Below are 11,508 nucleotides of genomic sequence, written 5' to 3' on the forward strand. Positions count from 1 at the left end.
ATTATAAAGATTTTTTTTCTAATTGAACAGTTCTCTGGGTCCGATTTATAGTTCTGCTTTTTGAATTTACTTTTGATTTTGATTTTATTTTTAATTTGTCTGTTTAGTTTAGTTGTCAGTATTTGTTGTTATTGTTATTTTTTGTATGTATTGTATGTGCATAGAATTGTATGTAGTTTTAGTATTTTAGGGCTGTCAGTTAATAACTGGTATCATTTAATTTTTTTTCCAGTTATACAGTTTTTATTTTAATTCATTTTATTTTATTACATGTTTTCATTCAGTTTTCTTCAACAACAGTAACACTTTGCCACTCTGAGGAGCCCCGCCCACTGTGAAATCTCATTACTTCAAAATCCTGCTCGACATCAAATACGCAACAGTTTCACATTGAGTAAATGTAGACAGAACAAATAACACTGTTTCTGGTTCGGACATGTTGTGTGTTGGAAAGCATCATTTAGTTTATCTTTAGTTTGTCCTCTTATGACATTTCTTTGTACTTTGATTCTGCTGCCTTAAATTCACATTCTGCATCCTGTTTGCAAATTCCTCCATTTAATTTGAATTTAAAAGGCATTCTCAATTCAATTCTAAATTAAACACAGGTCTGGTGTTAATGTGTGTCAGGTTGAGGGTAAAAAGTGCAAGAGCAATTAGTCAAGACCCTCTCAAGAGAGCTCATTTGCTGGAAGCATGGAAGAAAAATCTAGGGGTTCAGTGGCTCCGAACAGGAGCAGATCAGAGCGGCAGTCTCCAGAGTCCTGGCAGGAGTTGACACAACGGAGGATTCCAGCACAGCTGCAGCAGACCTGTAAAAGAAATGAACAATGCAACCACTGGCTACGGCTCTCAGGAACACTCCATTCCATGTCATTTTCCAGAGAAGAAGAAATGGACAGAACATAGACAAAATATGTTATTTCATACAGCTTCATGTGAATTGATTGTCAGTATCACAAGGTTGAACTTTTAGCAATTATTCTGGACATACCATTTACCGTGAACATGATTTTGAGCACTAGCATGGGCCTCAATCCATGAAATTTTGAGAAACTAATAACCCAGCCAGCAACCAGGTGTTTATCAAGAATACATCTGCATAACACCACGAGTGGTATCTTTCTGAAGTCATTTGTTTTGTTTATCATTATCAATAGCAGATTATGTTAACTGGTTTTATGGTGCATTCTGGGAACTTCTTGGTAGTGAATGTTGTAGTGCACTTGATTTTGACAATGGGACAGCTCTAGAAAGAGTTTCCTGCTCAGTATACTAGTACCAGGGAGCGTATTGAGACACACGTATTGAGAGTTTATTTCTCTGTAGCTACAACCGTGTCTAGCGGCGCAATACAACTACAGTGCAACTATTAGCAGTGTTGCAAAAGTAACTTAAGTGACCAAGAAAAACATTTGACAGGAATTTTGTTACAATACTTTTTGTAAAAAATACAAAAAGATTCTGTTTAGGGTTGTGCAAATCAGATAATCGTTTACGTTGCACTTTGTAAAGTCAACAGGAAATCTTAATTGAGACTATTTACTTTCTTAATACACTTTCCTGGTATTACTGTGTATGATTCATTGCACATTATTCAAAGGAAATAAAAATGTGACTTTTTAAACGTTTAGTCGTTTTACTAGTAACCGACTGTTTACAAGGATACTCGCAAAGACAGGCATTTTGAAGTAATTTTGTGTATATTTGTCCATTCAAGAGTTGGACTTTGTTTATCAAAACATAACAACTTGCTCCGCCCCGAAACAAGTTTTTTTTCTGATGACATCATCAAGCCCTCTTAGATTTAGCCCCTCCCCTCTGGTCACATAGAAGCCACTTTTCAAAATCCAATTTTAACCATTTTGAAAAACAGCTTAGCTACAGTCACGCATCTGAAAATGTAGTTAACAGTTTTGCTACCTTTAGTTAGTTACTCCCAAACACTGCCCATTATAATCAACTTAATTGACACGCTCTCTTTTGGCCAATAGGAAAATTCCCTACTCGGATTCCCTTTAAAATGACAACAGATGGAGACAGACGTTAATTTTCCACACTCAGACACGCATTCAACTCTTGTTCACCCGGTGCTGCGACTAAGACAACCAGCGATGATAATGTAATCTAAACTTCATCAGCTCACTAATGGAACATCCATGTCTGCTGATAATTTCTCTCCAAAGTGCCATTAGCTTCATTAGCGTCTGGCTTCCTCTCTTTCTCGATGAATATAACATGCACATTACCTTAACTGTTGTTTTTACTTCATTCATCTGTTCATAACGTCATCTTTATGGCAAGATACTCGTCAGGTGCACGAGTAACAAATATCCTTCCAACTTGACTGCAAAGACTTTAAAACATAAAATACTTAAATCTTCAATTCGAGCATATGTGTAGATGACTATAAGACATTTATGAGAGAGTAAACACTTGCTCTGTGGTTCTATCAAAACATAGTTGTTTGTTTATATTTCAAAACCAGCCAGGCATAGCAACAGCTCAACCAATGGCGTGCATTTGGGGCATGGCTATTTCTGTTTGGCTGACCAATAGCAGATGGAAACCTATTTGAAAACAATTCAGTTCTGTTTAGTAACAGAAATTACAGGCCTCAGCAAGACTTAGTTTTGTGAGTGTGTACACGCTTCGGAAAATCTGAGCAGCACTGGTCCAGTTTAGAAACTTGTCAGAAAGTGTGTTATTTTAAGGCTGCATCCTGTGGCAATGTCTCCACAGCTCTTTACTATTGTTGCAACTGTTGCTGGGTTATTCTGATGAACATTACCTCTGCAAATGCAGATATGACTGAATTGAGATGTCTCCCTCCCTGTTGAAATGTCTCTCTTTCCCTCTGTCTCTTTCCAGGCTTTTCCTTTGAGCTCCCTGAGTAAAAAGCAGCCCACCCTGCTGGTTGTTTGTGGTCCTGAGCAGAATGGCTCCATTGGTCTGGTGTGTGCCCGGCATCTGCGCATGTTTGTAAGTATAGAGCACTGTGCCAAAGGGCACGGAGAAAGAATGGATACCAATAGGGTGCTGTGTTGTTGTTTAAATTCAACATGAAATCATAACTGAGCCGATTTACTTTCTTAATGCACTTTCCTGGTATTATTGTGTACGATTCATTGCTTATTCAGGGCTCAATGCTAAGATTTTTTTTCTACTTGTCAGTCGGACCAGTGGTATAGATTTTTACTTTAGTTTATAATTGTTCATCAAAACATAAGAGCTTGCTTGGCGTCTGAAACAAGTTTTTATTCTGATGACATTATCAAGTCCTCTTACTTTTCAGCCCCTCCCCTCCTGTCATATAGAAACCACTTTTCAAAATCTAATTTAATAAATAAAATCAAGCCCTGCCCTTAATGTTTGCTATTGAATATACTGTTTCAGCCAGAAATACGACACACAAGTAAAATGGGTGTGCGAATGCTTTTTATGTTGACTTTTTATTTTTTTATTTATTTATTTTTAATTAGAAACGAACAGATATAAACTCAGAATTCTAAATTTTTCTCACAATTCCAAGTTTACCTCTCAAAATTCTGAAATTATATCTCACAATTCTGACTTTTTCATCTGAATTCTGAGTTTATTTTTTTCCCTTGCAGTTGCAGGTTTATATCTCATTTTAGATATAACATAGACATTTATTTTATTTTATATCTTGCAATTCTAAGTTTGTATCACAATTTTGAGTTTATATGTCCGAAAAATGTTCAAATTGCTTCATAAAAAGTCACAATTACCTAATTTTTTTATTCTTTGGGGGAAAGGGCTATTTGTTTATTGGCTAAGAGACAAAATGTTAGATGTTATATACAACTGCCTAGGGGTTAGGGAATATACTCCAACACTTCATTTGGCATTCAAATTCTGCTTACAACATTTCCAATTCCTGATTTAAGCAGTGAAAAAAGAAAACATTAAAAAATGATCCATCATGCTCTTCTGTGATGCTAGATTTATGGAGCATCAGTATTCGTCTAATAAACGTACACTCTGTTAAAGTTATCCTTCTTTTCATTCTGATGGAGTGACGTTTGGCCAGTCCAGATTTGGCCAGTTTACAATATGAGATTCTTGGACGAATGGAACGAATAAAAAAAAACTTGAAGGGAAAAAAAAAACGAACAATAGATGGTCATCACATGATGGCAGCTGTTTTATACATTCCCACCGTACATCTGCATGGATTCTTGTGTCCGTACCAACATTATGTAAGAAATACATTAAGTTTAACTGCAGGATTGTAATGAACTTACCTGGCAACTTATCCAGACTGTATGGACTTTATCCTGTATCCCGAGCAAACGAGGTGTACAAAACCATCAATTTTAGTCCACATTAATCACTTCTAATGTTCTTCTGAAATTAAATTATGAGGTAATTATGTTTTGTGATTTATGAACTAAAAAATCCCCCTGCATATCCACAGGAGGACAAAATATTACTTTAAAAAACAGAAAGCTTTTATGGACACTAAGCATGAACTGTCTGGTTCATGTATGGCAACACATTTTCATATCTGTTTTTCACAACTAAAGGACATTTAAAAAAAAAAAAAGTATTAATCATCTACCTCATCTCTCTTTAATGTAGGAATATGAGCCCACCATTTTCTATCCCAAGCGTTCTCCTCAGAGTTTGCACCAAGACTTCACCGTTCAGTGCGAGAAAATGGACATCCCTTTCCTGTCCTATCTCCCGACAGAGGTAGGTGTCAATCTTGAATAATGAAGCTCAGCCCATCGGCAGAGAGATGTCAATGTGATGCTCACTCTTCTGGACATCTGTCAATCCTAATCAAATCCTGCCTGACCCCACAACCAGGTCCAGCTGTTAAATGATGCCTACAATCTGGTGATCGACGCCATCCTGGGACCAGAAACCAACCACAAGGAGGTTAAAGAGCCCCACGCTGGGATGCTGGTGACTCTCAAACAGGTCAAAATACCCATCATTAGTGTGGACGTGCCCTCAGGTATTTGCTCATTAAACACACAACCTGATGTTTTATAGGGATTTTGCCCATGGCATTCTTTAGTGTGCAGTACCACAATGAAAAAAGACGTTACATTCAGTAAATACAGTAGGTACTTGCTAGAAAAAGAAAACATGTTTCATGAAAAAGGTCTCAATCTGTTCAGAGGAAGGTTTTGGTTATTTTTGCCAGACTCAGCTTATCAAGACAAAAGCATTAGCTTTAGCATTCTTCGACACGCTCAAAAAAAGTTCTAACACACCAACCGAAACAAATCTGAAGCGCCTGTTTTTACACACTGAACATCATTTGTGTAATTCTTCACAGCTAAGCATGCATCTTAAAAATACTGGGTTAAATACAACCCAGTGCTGGGTAAATATTGGACAGAACACATGTTGGGTTGTTTTTAATCAATAGTTGGGTTAAATGTTTAACCCAACCCTCTGGGCAGTAACCCAACCGCTGGGTCTAAACAACCCAATCGCTGGGTTCGTGCATATTTTACCCAGCGCTGGCTGGGTTGTATTTAACCCAGCATTTTTTAGAGTGTAGATAAATGTTAAAAACAAAAGATTGTTGATAAATTTTTTGTATGCTAAATAGTCGTCAAATTGAGAAGTGCAGGACTAATAGCTATTTAATTATGTAGAATAAGTTAAACCGAATACTAGATAAACTTAAAAAATTAAAAGAGTGTTGATACATTTTTGTAAGCATGCAAAATAGTTGGCATATTATTGAAAAATTGGTTACTAACACCTCCAAGAAGTTTCAACTGATGAAATCTGATTTATGCAGCCAATTTTTCTGATAAATGAGCTGACCAGAGACCTTAATGTGCAAATGTGTTACAGTGGACCTGACGTGTTTGCAAAACAGACAAATGATCAAACTAAAGAAAACTCACAGCCGTTATGTCATCGGGAGACCATATTTGAAAATTGCATCTGATGGCTGACACACTGTAATTTTTGTGCCCTCTTTCCACATGACAGTAATGTGATGAATGATCTCTAAAAGCCAGTTTTCCACATCTTATCTGGAAGAATATAGAAACATTGCTATATTTCAGTTAATAACCAGTGGCTTGTGATGGTGAGAAAGGATTCACTCTTTCTATCTCTCTTTCCTGAAGGTTGGGATATTGACGAACCAGTCAATGATGGGATAAATCCAGAAGTTCTCATTTCTCTGACAGCTCCCAAAAAGTGCGCAACGGGTTTCTCGGGAAAGCACTTTCTGGCGGGACGATTCCTGCCCTATGACATTCAGAAAAAATATGAACTTAATCTGCCAGAATTCCCCGGCACGGAATGTGTTATAGAACTGTAGCCATTTATACAGACTTGTATTTTGAATAACAAATATGTTTTCCCCTTTTGTATTTTATAGATTGTTCTGTGGCATTCAGTTACTGACAAATATGACTAGATAGTTTGGATAGTTAAGGTGAGTTTCTGTGGAAGCTTGTTTCTGTTACAGAATGAAAAAATTCAAAAGGTAATTGCTAATGAATCTCACTTTTGTCTTGAAATTCTGAGTATATATCTCACTATCCGGCTGTACAAACTCGCAATTCTGAAAAAAAAAAAGAAAGATTTCTCGCACTTTAGAGTTTCCATCACGCAATTCTGACTCTTTTTCTCAGAATTCTGAGATTCTTTTTTTGCTACGCAATTTAAAAATACTAAATTATAATTTTGCGACTTTTTATCTCACAATTCTGACTTCGTTCTTGCAATTATGAATTGTGACTTTTCTTAGAATCGTTATAAACTCACAATTCTGTTTTTAGATCTCGCAATTCTCACTTTTTTTCTCAGAATTACAAGAAAAAAAGTCATAATTGCCTTTTTAATTTTTTTAATCTTGTGGCAGAAAGGAGCAATCAATCCTAAGAGATGGGTTTAGAATGACTACATTTTGCTCATTTTTGACATTTACAGTATATCGAACTCTTGAGTTCTCAAAATCGTTTTGTTTAACACATAAGTCTTTTTAATGTTAGATAAATTCAAGTGCATTACCCTGATAGTGCCTCCAGTCTAATGTGCACAACACTACAAACCCAACGCATTTCTGCTGGAATTTCACTCCAATTACAAATTTATTTGTCTGTACTTTATTGGAAAGGTTGTATAGTATAATAATAATAATCCCAGGATGACAAACATGTGTAAATCATTTTGTTTTTACTATACAGATACATCTAAAAAAAAAAATGAATATCATGAAAAAGTTAATTTTGTTCTTGTAACTTATTACAAAAAGTGAAACTTTCATATATTTTAGATTCATTACATGTAAAGTAAAACATTTCAAAAGTTTTTTTTTTTAATTTTGATGATTAGAGCTTACAGTTCATGAAAGTCAAAAATCAGTATCTCAAAATATTAGAATATTTATATTTGAGTTTCAATAAATGACCATCCCTACAGTATAAATTCCAGGTATATCTTGTTCTTTGAAACCACAATAATGGGGAAGACTGCTGACTTGGCAATGATCCAGAAGACGAACATTGACGCCCTCCACAAAGAGGGTAAGTCACAGAGGGTCATTACTGAAAGGTTTGGCTGTTTACACAGTGCTGTATCAAAACATATTAAATGCAAAGTTGACTGGAAGGAAGAATTTGGGTAGGAAAAGGTGCACAAGTAACAGGGATGACTGCAAGCTTGAGAATACTGTCAAGCAAAGCTGATTCAAACACTTGAGAGAGCTTCACAAGGAGTGGACTGAAACTGGAGTCAGTGCATCAAGAGTCACCACGCTCAGACAAGCCATTTCTGAACCAGAGACAACATCAGAAGCATCTTACCTGGGCTGTGGAGAAAAATAACTGGACTGTTGCTCAGTGGTCCAAAGTGGATCCTCTTTTCAGATGAAAGTAAATTTGACATTTCATTTGGAAATCAAGGTCCCAGAGTCTGGAGGAAGAGTGGAGAGGCACAGAATCCATGTTGCTTGAAGTCCAGTGTGAAGTTTCCACAGTCAGTGATGATTTGGGCTGCCATGTCATCTGCTGGTGTTGGTCCACTGTGTTTTCTGAAGTCCACAGTCAACGCAGCCATCTACCAGGAAATTTTAGAGCACTTCATGCTTCCTTCTGCTGACAAGCTTTATGGAGATGCTGATTTCATTTTCCAGCAGGACTTGGCACCTGTCCACACGCCAAAGGTACCAAAAGCTGGTTCAATGACCATGGTGTTACTGTGCTTGATTGGCCAGCAAACTCGCCTGACCTGAACCCCATTGAGAATCTATGGGATATTGTCAAGAGGAAAATGAGAGACACCAGACCCAACAATACAGATGGCCTGAAGGCCGCTATCAAAGCAACCTGGGCTTCCATTACACCTGAGCAGTGCCACAGGCTGATTGCCTCCATGCCACGCCACATTGATGCAGTAATTCATGCAAAAGGAGGCCCAACCAAGTATTGAGTGCATAGAAATGAACATGCTTTTCAGAAGCCTGACATTTCTGTTTAAAATATCCTTTTTTGATTGATTTTATGTAATATTAAAATTTTCTGAGACACTGAATTTTGGGTTTTCATTATCTGTAAGCCATAATCATCAAAATGTCAAGAAATAAAGGCTTGAAATATTTCACTCTATGTGTAATGAATCTATATAATATATGGGTTTCACTTTCTGAAATGAGTGACAAAAAATATTGACCTTTTTCATGATATTCTAATTTTTTGAGATGTACCTGTACATTGCTCAATGTACATTTGTTTTATTAGTTCTTATAGGTTGAATGAATAAATTATCTATGTAAAAACCGAGTTATTCATTTAGATGTCAAAGTCGGGTCTTTAAAGAAATGTTGGATGTTGAAAACCCACGGATGTTATTATTTAGCCAAACCTTGGAAAATGTGCTCCATTAGCCAATATTTAGGAACAAGAGGTAGCTACGATATTCTTTAGACCATAAAGTATATTATTTCTTCCCAGAGATTTATTCCAAAGTCAAGAAAAGGTGTGGGTGATATGAAGGAATGTTTCTGTCTAAAGCAACAAGAGTTACAGTATGTGGACAGGAATACCGAAGCAGTGTAATGATTCATCACTAATGCATTATAGGCCATTTTAGGACATTGTGTAAACTCGGATATATTCATCAAAAGGTGGACATGAACTCATCCGGAGATCATATTTCTTAGTCAGCCAATAAACATTTTACATTTCTGTCCACCGAACTGAAGGCCAAAAAGTATGTTTATTGTCTTTAAACACGCATAGAGAGCTCCACAAAGGTAACCGGCAAAAGAAGTCATATGCACTCAATATGGTGACAAAGGAAAATCTGAAAATCTGTTTAGACTGCGAACGAATTGGGGAAATATTTTGGTCTGTGCTTTTCTTTGCAAATTTGGCTGTTTATTCTGTTTTGATACCTCAATTCCCTGTAATCTACAATCTTTCTGACTTCTGATACTGATTTTTGTCAGACCCATTTAGTGAAATATTTGCAGTGCTTCTCGAAGCTTTCAAAACAGCTGTGTAAAAATGACTCGAAATGTTGGACGACACCATGGATTGGCAAGAGAACGCATCTCCCGTCATGGATGTGCTGGTCATGCATGATCCTAGACAGTGGAACAGGACTGTACATGTAGCATGCATGGGAATATTTACAAATGGTTAAACACAATTACGTTTGGTCATGAACCATGAGTTAGACTTCAAAGTTTGGACTGTAACAGTAAGCTTTTAATGTGGCACTCTGGTTTAAAAGCTATATTTCACTACTTAATGAAACAGTTGAAAATGACATTAAAATGGGATTTGTTGGAAAAAGAAATTTAGCATTACACCACTTGCTCACCAGTGGATCCTCTGCAGTGAATGGGTGCCGTCAGAATGAGGGTCCAAACAGCTGATAAAAACATCACAATAATCCACATGTGATCCACACTCAAAAAAAAAAGTTGTTGAATGAACTTAAAAAAATTATGGTAAACTTTTCCACGAAATTTAATTACATTTTTCCAACAAAATCTAATTTGTTTGAAATTATTTGCTGTAATCTCGTTGTATAAACTTAAATTCCTTCAGTGAAGACTACAAATTTTTTTTTTTGTCATTCCTACTAAAAAATAATTCATTGAATGAACTCAATTTAATTAAGGGCAGGATTTCCATCCAATAAATATGTGTAGCCCCAACTCATAAAAAACTAATTCATGCCATGAAATGTTACTGAGTCGGGCCAACTCAATATGATCACATATAGTTTAAATGAAAGTGATACACTGATGAAGTTTAATTGTAATCAGGCAGAGATCCTTCTACACGAATAAATTATTGCTGAATTTATTTAATTTTAGGCATTATCCAACTTGCTAGGCATAGCAAAACATGGTATTGGTACAGCTGTGGTATGCCCATAGTTGTTTTCTAAAAATTTAAACAACTTTACTTCATATGAGCATTAGCAGGTCCTCAACCCAAGGACATGCTCTACACTTTACCATAATGGTAACCCCCCAAAAACACTAACATACCAGAAACTCTTTTAAATACAAACATAAAAGAGCATTAAACATTAACAAGTCTCACAATGTTATCATCTTAATAAAAATGCCTGAAATAACATTTTATTTCAAGATTTACTCTCCTTATCCAGCCGTGCAAAGCATGATGGGAAGGGGAAATCCACTTCCTAGTTACAAAAGTAAAATAATTTATGTTCCTTCAAATTGAAAATATTGAGTTGAGTCAAAACGCAACTGTTTCAAGTCAGTTTAGCACAATGCAATTGTATAAATGGGAAACCTAACATAATTGTGTTAAATGAAAATTATTTTTTTAAATAAACTGAACAGTGTTGGAAAATAATTTTTTTGAGTGCACACGACTCTAGTGAAGCGAAAAGCTGAGTGTGTAAGAAACAAATCCATCAACGAGTTTTAAATTAAAATGATTGTTTCTGGCCAAAATATCCATAATTCATAATAACGCTTCCTCCAGCAAAAAAGTCCATCCCCTGTTGTCCTCTCACATCAAAACATCACCAACATATTTGTTTTGAACAGTTTTTTTTCTCATAAATGGTGCTTGATCTGTGCATATTTCTCTCCTGATTCATATTATGGATCAGTTTCTGTGACAGTCATAAATTTTAAACCTTTTGGCTGTTTACAACTCCCTTTGTACGCAACTGGTGTTTCACATTACAGTAATTTTACTGTCTGTTGAGTCGTGTTAGACAAACATTCCTGCAATGCTCGACATAGCTGCATGTGAGTAAAATAAGAAAAATCCATTGTGAAATAAACAGATTTTTAAAAATTAAATTCATCTGCTGTCAATCACAATAACATCTTCATTTGTGGCTGAAATTAAGTAACTGGCCAGAACATAATAAAACACACAATGTCCTTCTCAAACAACCAGTAATCCAGATTATCTTGATTAAAAACACAAACATAACATTTTTCTGATGCAACATTCACCTTTCTTCTACATCTGTGTGTTCTTTTTTTGTGTGTTGGAATGATAT

General features: G+C 36.0%; 1 protein-coding gene across 1 annotated transcript in view; it reads left to right on the forward strand.

Annotated features, from left to right (window-relative positions):
* LOC306867643 (yjeF N-terminal domain-containing 3) overlaps positions 1-8,777 on the forward strand; it is a 35,986-nt gene extending 27,209 nt beyond the window's left edge. The window contains exons 3-6 of the mRNA XM_079413428.1: positions 2,872-2,982; positions 4,606-4,719; positions 4,837-4,987; positions 6,126-8,777. Coding sequence (XP_079269554.1) covers positions 2,872-2,982; positions 4,606-4,719; positions 4,837-4,987; positions 6,126-6,322 — 573 coding nt within the window. The 3' untranslated portion in view covers positions 6,323-8,777. The remainder of the gene's footprint in view (positions 1-2,871; positions 2,983-4,605; positions 4,720-4,836; positions 4,988-6,125) is intronic.
* Positions 8,778-11,508: the final 2,731 nt, after the last annotated feature.

Source organism: Barbus barbus, assembly GCF_936440315.1.
Source record: "Barbus barbus genome assembly, chromosome: 49".
NCBI classification, from domain to species: domain Eukaryota; kingdom Metazoa; phylum Chordata; class Actinopteri; order Cypriniformes; family Cyprinidae; genus Barbus; species Barbus barbus.